This window comes from Sus scrofa, chromosome X, assembly GCF_054392235.1.
Source record: "Sus scrofa isolate SSC_HxYL_T2T_F1_AM1 chromosome X, Sscrofa_HxYL_maternal_Yorkshire_Landrace_v2.0, whole genome shotgun sequence".
Classification (NCBI taxonomy): domain Eukaryota; kingdom Metazoa; phylum Chordata; class Mammalia; order Artiodactyla; family Suidae; genus Sus; species Sus scrofa.
The window spans coordinates 16,309,506-16,329,318 of record NC_139401.1 but is presented as its reverse complement, the minus strand read 5'-3'; the positions used below and the strand labels follow the sequence as shown (position 1 = coordinate 16,329,318).

The window sequence follows — 19,813 nt, the reverse complement described above, 5'->3', positions numbered from 1 at the left end:
TGTGACTAGGAAACTGAATTTTTAGTTTTATTTAAATTAAATCTAAATTTAAATAAACCACATGTGGTTAGTGGCTCCCATGTTGGACCCCGCAGCTCTAGATGTCAGGAAAGGCTGAAAAGCACATTGTCTCATAAACTGATTGCAATGAATGAAAAGAATCTATACATCCAGAAGGTTGCATTAATATAATACTTTCCTGTTTCTTTACACCTTCCAAATCACAAGGGAGGGGAAAACTTAGGACCAGTCTTTTCCATGAAGTCAAAGAAAGACTACATTGCAGTGGAACTGCTATACGCATTTGTCCTTAGGATTTATTCTCTCAGCTCTGTTCTAGCAGAAATAAAACTAAGTACCGAAGCAGATACAATATAACGTGGGCATAATATGCTATTAACATTAAATCCAGCTTTATACCTTACACTTACACTGAAAAAGAAAACACAAACTCTCCTTATCTTTTTCCTGTTAGGTCTTAAATTCAATTTACATAATACTGAAGCACTTAATACAGAGATGGGCATCTAGTAGGAAAGGCAAGTATGTAAAAAATATATCCATCCATCCCAAACATTCATCTCTCTATCCAACCATCTGTCCATCCTCCCATCCATCCACCTGTCATTTCATCTATCCCTCCATCTATCCATCTCACACACACCCCAAATCTATTTACTGACTCACAAAGAACAGCTTTTCTCTCATTTGCCCAAATAATGGAGCTTAAGAGAGAGAAACAAGTAAGAGGCAGGTGACCATGTGATATATTCTTTAAGAGTATGCTTTCAAGTGATTCACCATAATTTTAATTAATCAATATTTACTGGTCACCCATTTGATACAAGAAACCATCTGAGGCACTGACTGTACGATATGAGAATACATAAGAGATCTCTGCCTTCAACATTTTTAATAATCTACTTGAAAAGTCAAAGTAATGAATATATCAGCGACTATATATTCAAAAAGACAAATGAGTGAAATACTTCAAAACAGCAAGATGAAAGATGTCACAAGATAATTCATGTCTCAGACAATAAGCCTCATGTTTAGAAGAGGGTCAGAAAATTTGGGCTGGAATTGTCCGACTTAGGGCTTTAAGGAGGAGGCTTGAGCCAGAATCTGAATGATGGGCAAGATGACAGATAAAAATCATGAGAGTTTAAAATGCAAACGGACCTTGGAAATAACTTAACTCACTTTATAGGTAGTTCAATAACATCAGAGAATTAAGTGACTTGGTCCAACTCCCTTACATGGGTAGCAATGGCGGGAAAAAAAAAAGCCCAAATCGCAGGGCTCATTCCACTCCCATACATCACGTGCGATGATGGGATGGGGAGAAGAGTCTTGTATTTAGGAAAGGAGAAAGCATTCTGGAGAGTGGGCGTGACACACCATAAGCAAGGAAGCAGAGCTGGGAACTCATCAGTGTGTGCAAGGCGGGGAAGAAAGCCCAGGGGTGGGCGTGTACGGGGAGTTGGGACCAATAGTGTAGGGGCTTGAATGCTAATAATCTGCAATTGGTTAGTGGTGTGAAACCCAGAATTCTGGTTTCTAGGGCTGCCCTGAAGTCTCCCTTCAGTGTCAGCAGTAGAAACTTTTCTAGAAAAATAATATTCTTTTCATATTAACAAAGACTCAAGTTTACCTGGGGAAGGGAAAGACTGCAGAAAAGGAGGCCTGGATGAATACCTGCATTGCTGCTCAACCTCCTAGGAGCCACATGAATGATTACCGTCTCTCCTGACTCAGTAGATTTAGGATGGGGGCTAAGAAACTGTATATGTTAAGCTCTCCAGTGATTGCGATGATCACCCAGTTTGAAGGGTCTTCTGGTTTACCCTTTTAAGGTGATACAGACTACAGATCAGACACAGACTACCACTGTGGAAAACTCTTTGACCATACTTACTAAATACCTGCCCACTATGATCCAGCAATTCCTCACCCAGGCATACACCTAAGAGAAGCAATTATGAATAAGGCATGAATAAGCATATCCAGAGCAGATTATTATTAACCCCAAACTGAAAATAATCCAATGTCCATCAGTATTAAAATGCATAAATAAACTGAGGTATATTTGTACAATGGAATACTACACAACAATGAAAAAGAATAAACTATTGCTATGTGCTCCAACATGGATGACTATCCCGGACATAATGGTAAGCATAAGAGGTAGGATTCCATTTTTATGAGATGAGAGAACTGGCCAAAATAATACATGATAACTGAACTCAGAATAGTGACTGTCTCACATAGGAGTGGGTATTAACCAGAAAGGGACATAAAAGAAACACCTGGGGTATTGTAACTGTTCTATATCTCTACTGGGGTGGTGGTTATGTTGTTAGATAGAATATGCAAAAAATAGGAGTTCCCGTCGTCGCGCAGTGGTTAATGAATCCGACTAGGAACCATGAGGTTTCGGGTTCGATCCCTGCCCTTGCTCAGTGGGTTAAAGATCCAGCGTTGCCGTGAGCTGTGGTGTAGGTTGCAGACGCAGCTTGGATCCCGCGTTGCTGTGGCTCTGGCGTAGGCCGGTGGCTGCAGCTCCGATTCGGCCCCTAGCTTGGGAACCTCCATATGCCGTGGGAGCGGCCCAAGAAATAGCAAAAAGACAAAAAAAAAAAAAAAAGAATATGCAAAAAATATATTGAGCTGTATACTTGTTCAGTTTACTGTATATAAATTATACCTTGTTGAGAAGAAACTGCCAACCTCATGAGGTTGTTATAAGACTCCAAGAGCTTTTAAAGATAAATACATAGGTACAGTCTTAGATATTGTAACTAGCTCAGGACCTTTTCTTGCTGAAATTGGTTAGAAGCACTACTTGTGATTCTGGTAACCCATCAAATTCTTTTTAGGGCACTCCTGCAGCATACGGAAGTTCCCAGGCTAGGGGTTGAATCAGAGCTGTAACTGCCGGCCTACACCACAGCCACAGCAACACAGGATCTGAGCTGAGTCTGCAACCTACATCCCAGCTCACGGCAATGCTGGGTCCCCGACCCACTGAACATGGCAAGGGTTTGAACCTGCATCCTCATGGGTAACAGTCAGATTCATTTCCGCTGTACCACAACAGGAACTCCCCCATCAAGAATTTTAAGCCTCAGCAAAACACAAAAAAGTTAGTTATATGGAAGCTTACAGCCATTCCTGAACTTGGGGAAAGACATACAGGCGTTATAAACTTACTGAGAACACATCAGAGCTGCCAAAGGGTACAGCCTGGCTTTTGAGAGAGCCTTTCTGCTGATGGTAAATTTGGTCTGCTCTGAAACTTGGGAGAAGAGCTCCCTGCAGCTGCATCTTTCCGTGACATGCCCTCACTTTCCTGCCCCCCCTCCCCACTCCACCAGGACAGGAAACACCACCTGTACCACTGCACTCGCCAACCCGGAAACCAAAATCTCATCTCCCCATCACGAAAATGACCCTCATCCCGAGGCGCTCTTGGCCACTGGTAACCAGCCACAGACCAGCAGCCAGCTCCACAGTCTGCCTGCCCTGCCTCCCCAGTGAGACTGCCTGCGGCCATCAGGCCCTGGTGGGCATATGTTCAGGGTTCAAGCAAGCTGGAGGTGAGTGGAAGGAAGCGAGAAACCCTGCCTAGTTGGTGCCATGGGCAACCCTCATTCCTGGGCTATTATTTTTCAGTCCGTGAAAAAGTTGTGTGTGCTGAGCAGTGGACTTCAGGCAGCTGAGTATAAACACATGTCTACAAATACTGATAACACTATCTTTATTTGTCCACTACTCCACGAAGCCCGATCACCTGGGGACTGTTTGTTCCTCCACAAAGCGAGAACCCAGCTCCATGTGTATTAAAATGTGGGACATTTTCTTCTGAGTATAAATGTTCAAGAGCTGCTTCTATGCCTTGCCCGGTGCACTCTCAAATCCCTATGTATCTTTAGAAGCATAACATGCAGTTGATTTTAAAATAAAAATTGAGAGTCTCTGAATCATTGCATCAGTTTTTCTTAATGGGACCACAACGTCTACAACATATATGGAGCCTATTCGTTACTGTGTTCAAGTTCTAGAGCTCGGAAGTACGTAAGATAGGTTCAGCAATTTACGTGACCAACCTGCAGACAGCTGCTGACTGGCTAATTCAAGCAAATGTTTTTTACATGACAGATGCTTGAGAAATGCCCAAAGAATGAGTAGGAATGTTTACAGAGGAATAAATGTGAATTTTTAAGCAACACGTTCTCACAAGAAATGCAGTTCACCAATATGTATATTTCCCAGGAATAAATGTTACTGGACTCCCTCCCCCCCCACCCACAAAAAAAACCCCTAATGGCCTCTGGAAGAACATCACTATAAATATTAAAATTGGAAATCAACCTTGAAAATGGACATTGCTTAAGGAAAAAAAAATCCAAAGAATGCTTGATTTCACCTAAGAGATACTTAGAAAAATCAGCATACAAATTGTTCCGTTCCAGAGAGTCAAATACAAAATCAGCTGTGAGAAAAGTTAAACTGTCTGAGGAAAATGGATTTCAAGGAAATGCCGCTTATTTTCTCCTCTTGGTTCTTTCTGAAAGAATGTTTGAAGAAGAAATGGAGTGGGACTTGTTGCTGGTTCTCCAAAGCCTTTGAATGACTTCTAAGAAACATCTGCCTGGGGGTTAAACTCTATTAGGTGTGGGTTTTTTTTTTTTTTTTTTTTTTCTCACCAGTCAATTAATTTTGCAGGGAGGAAAAGGCAAGGCTAAATCCATTGTCCCCAGAAAAATGCCCCTCAATCTTATGCTCAGAGATCTTTTTTTTTCCCCACCACCCACTCACTGAGTTTCCTTTCTTAAACCAGTATGTCCAGCGCAGGAAGTAATCCCTCGGAACAGAAACAACTCCTGAAGCGGAGTTGGAGGAGAACTTCCCCTGACACAAACAGCCCCGTCTGTCCCAACCTGGGAGCTCATTTACCGAGGCAGCTCCCACCATCCGAGGGAACCCCACTTTCCTCCAGGGCTTACCTGTCTGCGGAGAGAGCCGTGAGCGTGAAGACAGACACCCCCACCGAGGTAAGCTGGATAAAGGGAATCAGCTTGCAGCCAATCCTGCCGAACAGCCACCTGTCGGCCAGATACCTGCTGGCATCCACGGGAGCACAGGTCACCAGGAGGAGCAGGTCCCCCAAAGCCAGGCTGGAGATGAAGAGATTGGGCACGTTGCGCATGGACTTCACCGTACAGAAGATCTTGATCAGGGTGATGTTGCCAACGAGGCCTATCAGAATGATGACCCCATAAATGGCAGGGATGACATAGAAGACCCCGGGGTGGAACCAGTCGTCGTTCGTGGGGAGATCCACACTGAGATTAGAGATGTGGCAGTGCACGAAACGGTCCGCTTCCAAGTTCAGAGGCAAACAGTCATTCAGAGCCATCCTCCAGATTCGGTCTCACCTAAAACGTGTCCTGAGAGGCCGTTTCTGAACTTTTGGTTGTGCAGTTGGGTGAAGAAGAGGATGAAAATCTATGCCGGGCTCTTTAGCCTCTCTAATAAAAAGACTCTGAGTACACAGCTACGATGGCATTCAGACTGTCTGTCACTATTTTGACGCTGGTGCTGCCCTGGTCTTCATGTGACCAATGCAATACATCTCTAAATTCAATAAGTTCACAAGAAAACAACCACAAAAACTCAGCCCCCAAGGGGCTTCGAATCAAACCCACTCTGGACCAACTCTTTCTACCTCCATTCTCATCTGAGTCTCCCCGGCTGCAGTTTACTAAGAACTTTGGCCCTGCTATTGCCACACGGCATTCCCCGTGTCTTTCTTGGTAGTGAGAACCTGAAGGTTTAAAGTGGGTAGAAAAAAATTGCACCGAGAAAGCCTCAAATGCTATAGGCAGGAGTGCTTTGCACGTCAGCGGCTTCGCCAGCAAACGGCAGCTCTGCTGAGCTGAGGCTCTGAAAGGAAGCAGGGCTACTTATAGACAGAGAATGCCAGCCCCCTGCTGGACACTTCAATCACTGCCCGGCCGCCTGCTCTGCCTCGATGAGAATCCCCTGCAGTCTGCCGGTGCTAGCGGGCAGCTTTAGTGGATAACCCCTGGCAGGTATTTCCTAAGGGTTCCGGCCCTCTGCAAAGCACGGGAAATCTTTCTGAGACGAGGCTCCGGGTCCAGAGGGGACTCACCTTCCCTTTTCTCCTCTTTTCCAGTACATTCGAATGACATGTTAAGGTTGCTACGAAATGAGGTCTGTCTCCGGATTAAATGCACACAGATGCCCAGGGCGTCCACGTGTGCGTGGGCCCACTCAGCCTTCCCCCTGCCTATCCGAACGGGGACTGCAACTGTGGGCAAATAAGCACAGGGCTCCTGCTTAAACCTTCAGCACCTGACAGCTAGGAAAACCAGAGGCAGAGGGCACATGCGCTCGGTCCTGCGGATTTGTCAGGCCATTCTTGTTCCCTCTACCAGAGAGAAATAAAATCAACAGCCAGCTGATCTCTCACAGATCCATAGTCTTTTCCAGAAGAATGGGTATTCTCTCACTATACAAAAAAGTACATGAATTGGCATTTTGATGCAGCTATTTACAATTTTTAATTAATGCTTGCCAGGTTTTAGAGCAAGTTTCCTCCTAAGCTCTGAGTGGGAAATGAACTGGAAAGGAGTTACAGACAGAAAACTAGGAATGAGGGAGTGGAAAGAAAGCACTTTAACTTGACAGGGACCAGGAAAGGCTTATTTGAGGAGGTACCTTAGATCTGAGCTTAGACCTTCAGCAACAATGTATAAAACTATCAAGTGTGAATCTTCAAGACTTACAAGGAGCCAGCTCTTCCAGATCCATCGCAGGAAGCCAGTTACTAGCAGGCATAGCCACTGAAAGTCTGGTTTTTCAGGATCCATAAGGAATAAAGAAACTTGCACTCATCACCATGCCAGGGCCCACCAAGAAAGCCTCCAAGTGTGCTGTCATGGAAATTTCCAACAGCAGATTACACCACTGGGGCGAGGCGGCCGCCATGCTCCTTCCATAAATCCAGGAGCTCGTGCTCCCCTCGGCCAGCAGTAAATCTGATGCTACATGCCTGGAGGGGGAAGAGCTTCTCAGTGGAGATCAGTACCGCCAGTAATGAGTTAATAACTATCAGCCTAGTGGTGTTGAGGAGTAGCTAGCTGTAGAGCTTAACACAGGGACTCTGTGCTTAAGTCCTGGCTCCCTTATTCACTCCCTTGGCAAATTACTTAGCCAAGTTAACTTGGTGTCTTAAGCTTCAAGCTCCTCACGGGTAAAGTGGGGATAATTTGTTAAATGAAGTTCAATGAAATTGGCCATGTTAAGACTTCATAGTATTTGGCACATAGTAAGCACTCAATTAATATCAACTGCTATTACTATGCTTATTGTTGTGATGAGAGAGAGTTTTTGTGATTTTACTTTGGAAAAGCCCAATAAAGTCAGAAGAGCAACTGACCTCCGGTCAATAGACAAAAGGTCCTATCACATGTGAATCAGCAAGCCCTCCATTTACTTGAAAGACATTTATTGAACATCTGCCAGTTTCCAGACAGTGTGCAAGAGCCTGAGGAAAAGAACGTGAAGATACATGTTATTAGAAGACCCCTCCTGATCCCAGCTACTCAAGCTCAGAGCCAGAGGACTTGGTTTCAAAGAACAACACGAGAAGGGTTTTCGCATAGATTCTGCAAAGGCTTCTGTTCTTTCCATACCAGATTAATAATTCTCCTTCTTGAAATTGCTTTTTGTGTTGGCTTTCTTCTCTGATCATCTACCTTTCTTCCTCTCAATGACAGTGATTGCTTCTGGCACAGTTTTTGTCATCAGTCCTGGAGGAACAGTCTTGCATGGTGTCAGATGCGCTACCGTTGCACCATGAGGTCGGCCTGGGCTTGTATGAATTAGACCAAATCCCAGAGAAATTCACCACTCTTGGACTAGAGGAATTAGCGAAGCATTGAACTGCCCAGGGTTGTCCTGAGGATTTCAAAACAGACGCAGCAATAGCCTGGCGATAATATTATATTAAACCCAGGTATCTTTGGGCCTTTTAACCCTCTGAAAGTTCCTTGAGTATCATTTAAATAGAAATAAACTCTGGCTTACCAAAAAAGAAAAAACAAAAACAAAAACAAAAAACAGCTGCAGCATTTAGACCCCATCTTGTCCCTAGAATAAAGTAACTACCTTTTCTCCAGAGAAGGTGACATTGGATCTTAAAGGTTTTGTAAGTGTTTGACAGAATCCTTTGAAGAGAGAAAACAGTATGCATCTAGGATGGAAGCATAAGGGAAAGGGCTCGGCATTGAGCAGGGACAGCTTCAAGTGCACAAAGGCCATACAGATTGGAAGAGGGAAGGTGGGAGAGAGCGGTGTTAAATGCAGCTTGAGGCAGGTTTGGCTGGGTCTGCGACGGCTCTTGTATGCTTCTTAAGAAGTGTGGTCTAGAAGGCATGTTTTGGGTTCACAAAGAGGACTCTCGGATGTTTCCCTTATTTCTTTAGATACCCTGTGTGTTGAATCAACCTCATCTTTTAAATTCAAGTGGGCTCTTAGTGTTTCTTCCACGTAAGTTACACTGATGCTGAAAGGGGTGATTGCTCATGGCTGGTGTTGGTGTTACATGTCCCACAGCACTATAGACTGTTCTGATGGTATTTTAGGAGTGACGATATACTGACCGTTCAACACCTAATATTTTCTGGGAGCAAGGATATTTTAAAAAGTTAATTAGGGCAGGCATTGCATCTGGTGCTCAGGGTACCACTGAATAAGATGAGCGGTGTTCTGCTCTCGTGGACTCTGCAGCCTTTAAACAGGTTTTCATGAAAAGCCTCCATGTGGGCATCACTCTCCAGGGGAGGGCTGAGACCATCCCACCAGAAATACCATCCTCTTGAACAGGGCAAGGCAGGCAGCAAGAGCTGGCATTGGGGAGGGGGGCGGGAGGACAGGAAGTGGAGCTTGAACAAATTTGAGGCTTCAGAAGCCATAGCCCTGGAGTTCCCTGGCGGCTCAGTGGGTTTTAAGGATCTGGTATTGTCACTGTTGTGGCTGTGGTTACAGCTGTGGCGCAGGTTCCCTGCCCAGGAACTTCCACATGGCGCGAGTGTAGCCAAAAAAAAGAAAGAAAAGAAAAAAGAAAAAAAAAAAAAAAAGCTGTAGTCCTAGTAGAGCCACCTGGGTCAGTGCAACCAGTACCTGTCAGGTCTCTGCCTGACACCTGTCCCTGCTCCCTGAGCCCATACCCCCACACCATGGCCACCAAAGTGTTTGTTTTTCAGCATATGCGGATATGTGGTTGTCTGGAGCCCTCCTCCCCCCCGAAATATTTACTGGATGAAATGATTAAAACCTATCTGCTCTTGTAAAAAAAATAAATAAATAAAAAGGTAATTAGAGAATTCTGATATCACGTCAACTAATTAGGTACAATGACTCTTTCCACCCTTACCATTATGTGTCACCTTCCGGCAGATCACCAAACACACTTAGACATTTGCTTAGCTTTTTATTTAATGGTGAGCATGAGGTGCCTTTGACTTAGGAAAATGGCATAGAACAAACATAACGCAAGGTCCCCTTCCTCAGGGACTCCGATTTCCGAATAGAATTGGAGTGTGACTCAGCATCCTTTCTTATGTGTCAGGGCAGGAGTGTCACTTCTGTTTCAGTCAACAGAGTCACATTTTCCATTCTTCTAGAAAGCTGGGGGGGCGGGGCACGATTATTTGGTAGAACTTGGGAGGATGAGTTGACTCAACAGGACCAAAGAGAATAGAGGCAAAGTCTCCTCCCACCAGCCATGTGCCTAGCACTGGATCTTTTCCAGTAGCTGGCATTCTTGGTAGACTGACAGTGAACATCCACGGAAAAGCTAAATTAATTATAGAGTGGGTAGAATTTGCAGGTGGAGCCAGAGTCAAGAGAAGGGGATGCTTTGGGTCTGTTTGAAACACAGTCTGCCTGGAACAAAGCTGTGGAGAGAAGTAATAAATGAGACAAAAAGGAGATTGGATCTGCCGGGGAAGACTTTACATTTACGGTTTCTGGTTGGACTTGAATTTATAAAACACTGGTTCTTTAAAAACAAACAATCAAACAAAACCGCTAAGATTTCCTGGAGAAGCTTCTTGAAAATAAAGATTCTGCAGCCATACCCCAGATCTACTGAATCAGATCTCCAGGGATGGAAGCCAAGAATCAGTCATTTTCATGAGGATCCAAAGGGATTCCAGCCCTCTGTAGTGCTGGGGACCAGTAATGCAGGCAGTGCGCGACCCAGAGATCATGGCAACGTGACAGTCCTTGCGCTGTCCCTTCTGCAGAGGGATCAGGTGAGCAAGAAAGCGCATTTAGGAGATTGTTGCTAGGGGCCCTTGATACCCAAAGTGTGGTCCTTGAGCCCCCAGCATGGGGAGTACTGTAGAGCTCGTCAGAAATGCAGAAACTCAGGCACCATCCCAGACCTCCTGAATCATAATCTGCATTTTAACAAGCTCTCCAGGGATTCACTTGCATGGTTAATGTCTGAAAAGTGCCCATCTAGGCGTCAGGAAGCTCTGGCAGAAAAAGTTAAGAAGCCAGAGCAGGAGCTGGGGCCAGAGAGGAAACTGAAATCTCAAGTTCAGAATGAAACCAGCAACCAGATGAATTCCAAAGTGAATGAAGAATCCCTGAATTGCGGCTTTTTTTGACATCCCTGGAAATGGCTGGGAATTTTCCCAGACTGCATGGCAGATAAGCTCTTTTTGCCATAAGATAAGGGCCAGAATCACATTATAAATATAGAGAATACAAGCAATGGAGACGCTCGACAGTAATTTTTTTTTTTTTTTTTTTTTTTTTTAAGGTTTGTGACTCAGAATAAACAGCAAGAGCAAGAGGGCGGGCACTCTGGAGGGAAATGCTGAATCTGGGTTCAGGTGTACTGAGTTCACTACATGAACAAGGGAAAGGAAGGAAGCCAATGGAAACGAGCGCAGAGAGGTAAATAAGACAACTGGCTGAGAACCAGGATGCCAAATGACAATGGTTTAAACGTATAGAGATATCGCTGAGAATCAAGTGAAGCTAGGCTTTGAGGAAAGGGTCATGTGCTGAAAGTCAGTGGGGACCAAACATGATTTCAATATTCTATTTGTGGCAGCACCACGGAGAAGCTGCTGAAAAGACTGCAGCAACCCTTGCTTGAGAAGAATCAGAGATGTCAAATTTTAGTGCTGCAGCAGGAACAAAAGAGACAGGTGACTATATCCAGATCCTGTAATGCCGGGATCACTTCAAGTTCCCTTATTTTTTTCTTAACATTCTGTGACTTTTCATGGGGCTTGGAAACTTCCGAGAGATGGGGCGGGGTGGGGGGGGGGGTCTTCTGAAAGACAGAATCGAGTTTGATTTTGAGCCACACAAAGCTGCAGAAGGACAGGTCGATGCCCAAAGAAGCCCTGGACTGGAAGACCAGACTCTCAGTCAAACAACATCTCAAATGGTGGTTTTAAAATATTCCACCAGTTCTTGGTACTCTATTTCAAGAGGTAGAGATGAATTTCCCTCCCCTTGCATGTGAGCTGCACCAAGTGACTGGCTTCTAAGAAACAGAATGGGGCAGCGGCAATGGCACACATCTTCCAAGATCACAAGGCTAAGGACACTGTAGCTCCTTCCACGCACTGTCTCTTAGCTTACCTCTTAGCACTGAAAGAAGTCAGCCACATGTCAGGAGAACATGCAAGTCACTCTATGGACAGATCCACAGGCTGATGAACCGAGGCCTCCTGTCCACAGCTATGTGAGTAAGTCATTTTGGAAACGGATCCTCTGGCCCCAGTCAAGAGTCAAGCCTTCAGATGACTACAACCCCAGCCAACATCTGGACTACAATCTCCAGAGATACTCTAAGCCAGACTCATCCAGTCAAAACACTCTCAAATTCCTGACCCGCAGAGACTGTGAGTTAATAAACATGTTTGGCTTTAATCCACTGCTTTATGGTAACTGAACTTGAGTGGTTAGAGAGTGAAGGAAAAGAAAGCATGGTCAAATCCAGAAAAGTTATGGAGATAGAAATCCATAACCCCCAAGTTTCTAATCTGGATAAAATATATGTATTTTTAAATATTATAAACGAGCTGAGCTTTCTTGCCCTGTCACTATATACCTGGAAATTAGACAATTTATATCCCATTTCCCCATCTGCTCAGTGAGCTTGGGCAAGTGGAATCAATTCAGGGATCATTATTTTCCACTAAACTGTTCTGTGCCATGGATTCCCCCTCCATAAACTACAGGGGCATTTTCCCCTGGCCTACGCTTCAGGATAACTTAAGGCATTAGTATCATCCAATGGCACCTAAGGTAACACACAGTGAATGGCACCTTCCCCTCTGTCCTCAGCCATCTCTCTTCCCAGCTCTTCTCTCCTGGGAGAATCTGATCAGTGAGACTCCAGATTCCCTGAAATGCATCCCTGTATTATGTCTGCTTTCACCAGAAGATGTCTGACAAGACAACATGTGGTTGGGATGAATTCCTTTTTAAACATTTTATTTTGAAATATCTTTAGGTTTATAAAAAAGCTGCAACTGATAGGAAAAAAGTTCCCAGGTACCCTTCTTCCAACTTCCTCAATTAGTATCTACAAAACTAAGAAATTAGCATGGGCACAATACTGTTATCTAAACTACAGACTTTATTAAGATTTCACCAGTTTTTCTTTTACTGTCATTTTCTGTTCCAGGACCCAATCTAAGATAACACACTGCACTTAAGCACATGATTCCTTAATCTCCTCTTATCCGTAACGGTTTCTGACTTGCCTGTCTGCCATGACCTTGACACTTTTAAAGTGTACTGGTCGGGAATTCTGTAGAATATCTCTCTATTTGGGTTTGTCTGACATCTTTCATTATGAGACTGGGGATGTGGATTTTGGGGAGAAAAACCAAAGAGGTGCTCTTCTCATCACATCTTCTCAGGAGGTATGCATTAGTTACTGCTGTAACAAATTACTGTGAATTTAGTGGCTTAGAACAACAGTAATTTATTCTTTTACAATTCTAAAGGACAAAAGTCTGAAATAAGTTTTACAGGGCTAAAATCAAGGTGCTGGCAAGCCTGGCTCCTTCTGAAGGCTCTAGAGGCTCCAGTCATTCCTTGGCTGGTGGCCACGTCTCTCCAGTCTCTACGTCTGTCATCATATTGCCTTCTCCTCTTCCATAGGCAAAGCTTTCTTTGCTTCTCTCCTATAAGGACTCTTGTGATTACACCAAACCCACCCAGAGAATCCAGAATAGCCTCCCTATCTCAAGGGCATCTGCAAAGTCCCTTTTGCCACATAAGTTTTTCCATATAATGTAGCCACAGGTTCCAGGGATTAGGACCTGGATATCATTGGAGGCCATTACTCGGCCAACGCAGACTACGTGACATCCATATGATTGATCAGTGGTCATGCTAATCTTGATCTCTGGTTAAGGTGGTTTCGGCTGGGGTTCCCACTGACTGGGGGGAGGGGGATAAATTCCAGAAATATGATTGCGTTCACACCCAAAGTAATTATGTTGACATCATGTAACCACTCATAACTACTTATATTAAGTACCGTTCCCTACCAGACTCAGTTCTAGACCCTAGAAATACAAAAATTAACAAGCAATGGTCCCTACCCTTGAGGAGATATTTGCCTAACTAGGACAGCATTTGCAATTTCTTTAAAGACAGCAAGTTTATAAACACAAACATGCTTTCCTTTTAAACAATCTGGACACTGTTTTGGTGATGATCTTGAATTGCATGGAAAGTTTCAGGTCATGTGAAAATGGAAACTAATTTTCTTACAGTTTCCAAAGTCTGGTTGGACTTTTTGAGACCATTTCCCACTTTGATATGCTCTCTTGGTTTTTCTTCCCAAAGGTGAAGTACTACCTCATGGGCAAACCGACAAAAATGCCATCAGGTTTCTCATCAGAAAGTCTGGCTTTTATATGGCACCCAGCTGGCTTTAAGGGACAAAAAAGGCTGGGATGCGGCCCCAGACTCTGAGTGCTCATGAAACTAAAGTGGATTGCCACACCTCACACTTGACTCTTTTTCTTCAGCCTGTGAAGTAACACACCGGTTCTTCTGCAAGGAAAATGCTAGGAAACAGGATTACCCAGAGATTTTTCTCTAGATGCCACTACAGCACTTCAAACTCAGAGTGGTTCCATGGGAACTCTGACTCAGTAGAAAAACTCTGTTATTTTTACTGCTTCAAGGAGGCTCACCTTAAATTAACTTCAAGTCATGTCTGAAATATATATCCCGTACCAGATTCTTCAAGTCAAATACTCTCAAAATGGAACAACTAAGAAATACACAGGGAATTTACCATTCACATATTGCAGACTTCAAGCTTCCCCTGGCCGGACCACAATATATCAGAGGCAAGATCTTACTCAAACTGCTTATTAGCTGCCTGCCCTTAATAAAGTCACTTTAAGACTCCCTGTGCTTACACCTTTCTTCGTATATAAAAGGGAGTTAGATGGCAGTGAGGTTTCCCATCTTCACCTGAGAGAGTTGGCTCGAGATTCAAGTGAGATAATAAATACGAGGACATTTCAGAGGTAAAGACTTCTCAACAATTTTAAGTTACTTCGTATATTGTTAATTTCTGAGATGTGAAAATGGCATCATAGCCATTTAGAGGTCCTTACCTTTTAGAGGAGGGGGAGCCATCTTTTTATAAAAGGGCCAAATAGTAATATTTTAGGCTTTGAGGACCACGGAGTCTCTAGGAAAGCAGCCAATGGAAAATAGGTGAAGGAGTGGGTGGGGTGGTGTCTCAATAAAGTTTATTGGTAATACGGGAGGTAGGTCCATGGGCCAGAGTTTGCCAACCTTTGTTTCAGAGAAACTTACTGAAATAGTTGTGGGCGAAATGGTAGGACAGCCAGGATTTGCTTCCAAATCATATGGAAAATGGAGATGTGAGGAGGGACAGAAGTGAAATATGAATGGCCAAGTTGATAATTACTGGAGAAGGGTGAAGGTATCGGGGATTCATGTAATGCGTGTGTGTATTTTGTATATGTTTAAATTCTCCACTACTTTTAATAGTATCAAAACCATAATGTATTACTAACATAATAAATATGGCCAAACAAGTAACTACACATGTATCGTTGAGACCTTGGCTGGATGGTGTCGAGTGGAGCTTGCCAGAAGGCCAGCAGCATCATTCTGGCCATTCAGATACGCATTTCCTCTATTCCACATCAATCCAGAGATCCAAGATTAAAGTGCCAGGGAGAACACATGACTCAAGATGAGACTGATTTCAGAGCGGCTACTGGATTGTCAGCCTAGGAAAATGCCTCCTAGATGCAGCAGGAAAATGGACTGTTTTGCCTTTTTTTTTTTTTTCTTTTTCTAACTACCCTCTCTTTCTCATTCCTTTCCACAGCTACATTCGTGTATTTTAAATTCTGCTGTGTCCTACAAAAGTAAAAAAATGTGAGATCAATTGTTAGTCCAGATTGCTTTTTAAAAGACTAGGTGTGCTAAAACCCAGGCTCTTTATCATGGAGTCAGAGAAAGTAGAAATGGCTTGGCTTATAGTCTTATTTTCCTATATGAGTTACATGAGTTCAAACGGCTGTTCCAGACTTTTACACAAAAATTCTAGAGAGGACCCCCTCTTATACTTCAGGGACAACTAAACACTCCATTCCCTCCCCCCCACCGCCGCCGCCCGAAAGCTACCACCAGCATTCAGCTTTCTATTTCTCTTAGCAAGTTTTCGCATCCTTTTAAATTGCCAGATAGTGAATAGTACAGGACCAATGGGAAGAGCGAGCACAGAGGATACGATAATAAAGGACCAACACTGAATCCAAATATTTTATATGTATTCCCTCTATGGTTCCCATTACAACCACCCTATGATACAGGACTACTTACATCCCTTGTACAGATGAGGAAATGAGGTACAGGGAGGGGAAGCAACTGGCCGGAATTTACACGGTTAATAGGTATGTTCTGGTCACTGGGTGCTTAACCACTAGTCCACACGCTTCTCAGGGGACGAAGGGTAGAAGTAGAGAGAGTCATACCTTGGAGTTCTCCTGGAAGGTGAAATGGACAAACAGGCAAGAGGGGGAAAGCGTGCTGAAACACAAGGAAGTAGAAATTAGGGATAATCAGGGAGCTGAAAAACTAGTGGAAAAAAACCACAGAGAGTCCAGCAGCTGTGGTTCCTATTTCTTTCTCGGCAGCGGTGTCCTGTGTGTTTTTGGTTTTTCTGGTTTTGGGGGTTTTGTCTCTAGGGAAATAAACAGGATGCTCAGTTCCTCTCTATGTCTACAGTCCTATTTATTTCATATCAAAGTAATTGAAGATGTCGAGAGAAGAAACTCACTGGTTCCCAATGGTGACAGGACCTCAACTGTGCTTCCTTTTTCAAGAAATAAGACAAAACATTCCCATGAAAACATGAAGCAAATTATGCACCATTTTGCTGAAGACACTGCTAGGCTTTGGGGTGACTCTTAAGAACAGTGAACAAGCCCGCATTTCTGATCTCCTGGGAAAGAGGCTACTCATAGGCTCAGAGCAAGGCTCGATGCATTGTTTTGCATGCCCCTCTCACACACCCTACTCAGCGTCCTAATTCCACTTCTGCGTCCCTCTGCCAAGTGTGAGGATGCTACCTCTCAAAATCACTGGCTTCAGCTTTTCTGCTGGGATTCGAAAGACCTCACTTCAGTCATTAAAAACATCCACTCCTCTTCCTTCATTTGTAAACTCTCCTTTTAATGATTATGACTGACAAGTCTTGCTCTTTGGGTTCTGTACCATTGGAATCAACTCCCCAAACACACTGTTTCTTTCATCCAAAGCCTGAGAGTGTGGGAACCCTGCTTTGGAGAAGTGATTGGCCAGACCTCCCCGCCATCAGCAGCCCCCGGCTGCCATGCTGACCTAAGGGAGATGTCTCATCGTGTCTACAGCCAAGACAGCCTGGTTGCCAAGCATCCAAGAAAAAAAAGACTGGAAAGTTAACAACTCTGAGTAGGTTATAACAAACAATGTTTATGGGCTTCTAGAGAGTTTTGTTTGGGACTCAGTGACTCCAAATGGTCAGGGGAGCAGAGCTCAATTAACAATTTTTTAAAACCTTCAATTAAAAACACCGTTGAGGAGTTCCCGTCGTGGCGCAGTGGTTAACGAATCCGACTAGGAACCATGAGGTTGCGGGTTCGGTCCCTGCCCTTGCTCAGTGGGTTAAGGATCCGGCGTTGCCGTGAGCTGTGGTGTAGGTTGCAGACGCGGCTCGGATCCTGCGTTGCTGTGGCTCTGGCGTAGGCCGGTGGCTACAGCTCCGATTCGACCCCTAGCCTGGGAACCTCCATATGCCGTGGGAGCGGCCCAAGAAATAGCAACAATAACAACAAAAAAAGACAAAAGACAAAAAAAAAAAAAAAAAAAAAAAAAACACCGTTGAGTTGAAAACAATCAGATCAGAAAAAGAGTGAAGAGATGCTTTTGTTACTAGGCAATCCAGAAACATCACAAACTGTGCTCTGGAAGAAAAATACTTCTTTACCCTTTCTCAGAAAGGCAGAAATATAAAAAGCAGGAGTGAAGTTTCTACTTAGACTTAGCAGCTGCTGGGTGTAACCTGGATCTGTCCGTCCCTTCAAGAGTTCAAGAGTATCTGCATGTGAGAACACAGATATGGAACCGAAGTTGCAACTAGCATCTGCTGAATCCTCAGCATGTGCCAGGCACTATGCTAAATGCTTTCTTCTCTCTGGATTTTCAACCCTATTAGGTAATCTCTAACCCACAAGGTAGTTGTGAGAATTAAATAACACACAGCAATCCTCAATAAACACAGTTCCTGAGAGTTCCTATTGTGGCTCAGCAGGTTAAGAACCTAACATAGTATCCATGAGGATGTGGCTTCAATCCCTGGCCTGGCTCAGTGGGTTAAGGATCCAGCGTTGCCATGAGCTGCGGTGTGGGTCACAGATGTGGCTTGGATCCAGTGTTGCTGTGGCTGTGGCATAGGCCTCAGCTGTAGCTCTGATTCGACCCCAGCTTGGGAACTTCCATACGCCACAGGTGCAGCCGTAAAACAAACAAACAAACAAAAAACAATAATAATAAGTACAGTTCCCTTTCAAATTTTGTCAAATTTTGTGCTTGATATTCACTGTTAGCTTCATTATACTCTCTTGAACCGTATTTGTATAAAATCAACTAATTCTCATCTTTTATGGGAAGACTTGAGTTTTATCTATAAACACACTGCCTTTATCTAATTATACAGTATGAAATATATATAATGAAAAATACATGTTATAGTCACTATACTTATTTTTTGGACACACCCATCAAATGATTTGATAAGAATGTTGAAGTGTACATTTGACTGGGAGAAGTCAATCTCATTGGTGAGTAGGAGATATTTTGTTCTAATTTATGATATGATGATAAGGGATGTTAGAGTTCTAATAAGGCATGGAATGGTAAAAGGATTGTTAATTGAATGTAACCCCTGGGTAATTTATGACGATGAGAGACTAAAATATTAGGAAAAGTGGGTTTTTTAACAGCTGTAACATTTATTCACTCAGCCATGTACTACTTCATCTACCCATCCATCTATTATTTATCCATCCTCCATCCATGCTGCTTCTTTTTCTCCATCCATTAATGTATTATGCAGCCATTCATCCACCTATGCATCCTTCCTTCTATTCACCCATCCATTCCACGAACACACTCAAGGGAGTAAGAGCGCAGTGCATATAAACGCACAGAAGAAATAGAAACTTTCCATTTAATAGAGGAAAGAAAAGAGCAGATATGAGATAAATGTTCCCGGGAATTGTGTATTAAGTCTATAGATTTTTCAAAGCATGACGACTTACATCTGACAGAAGAGAAAGAGAAACTTCTTCAATGGAAGAGACAGAATTGACTTTGAATTCTGAAGATTCTTGAAGAATTGGTAGGATACTATAAATAGAAGGGAGAGTGCCTTTGGGGGAAAGAGGTTGGTAGAGAGGGCAAGCTGGAACTCTGGAAATGGTGAGTATGAGTATTTTGTGTTAGCCGGACGATGGTGATAGAAGGTTAAACCTAAAAGGTATGTTGCCGGGGCGGGGTGGCGGGGGGGTGTGGATCATGAAAGGCCTGCAGTAATGGTCTAGGAAATGTGTTTTCTTGGTGGGCACACGAAGACACTGAGATTTTAAAGTAGTAGGCTGATATAGTCAAAGTTGCATATGCCAACATTTTTAATCAATTTCAATTTTCGATTAGCTATTTAATAGACAAAATATAATAAACCAGAGGTTCTAAAATGCTCTCGGTTCACAGCAGTCTGTGTCTCTGTAATTTTTTCAGGAGATCCCTAGGCCAAAAGAAATACCTAACAGGAATTCCCGCTGTGACACAGTGGATTAAGGGTCTGGTGTTGTCACTGCATCAGCTCAGGTTGCTGCTGTGGCACAAGTTGGATCCCTGGCCCAGGAATTTCCACATGCTATGGGTACAGCCAAAGAAAAGAAAAGAAATACCTAATAATTCCATTTATTAAGTAAAGCCAAATAATTTATTGAATATTTGTATCCTAACAACGTAGTAGCTGTCTGAAAAAAAATAATGCATGGAAATAAAAAATATATATTGTAGAATTTCCTTCTTAAACAACCACAAGTACTTCCCAGTGAGACTGGTGCACCTGCTGGGCACTGTACATTTTCTCAAACCTTGGAATCAGATTGGCCACCACCCCCTCATTTCC

At 43.5% G+C, this 19,813-nt stretch overlaps 1 protein-coding gene across 19 annotated transcripts in view; it reads right to left on the bottom strand.

Annotated features, from left to right (window-relative positions):
* GRPR (gastrin releasing peptide receptor) overlaps positions 1 to 19,813 on the bottom strand; it is a 468,413-nt gene that overhangs the window by 199,986 nt on the left and 248,614 nt on the right. For 6 of the 19 annotated variants that reach the window (XR_014834568.1, XR_014834570.1, XR_001302557.3 and 3 more), the window contains exon 1: positions 5,010 to 5,840. The exons of 12 other annotated variants lie outside the window; for them this stretch is intronic. Coding sequence is in view for 2 of the 7 variants with exons in the window: in XM_085006231.1 (XP_084862357.1) it covers positions 5,010 to 5,422 (413 nt within the window). In the remaining 5 variants the exon portion in view is untranslated. Of the gene's footprint in view, positions 1 to 5,009; positions 5,841 to 19,813 lie in introns of those variants that run through there. One more of the 19 variants, NM_001315640.1, reaches the window with a different exon arrangement.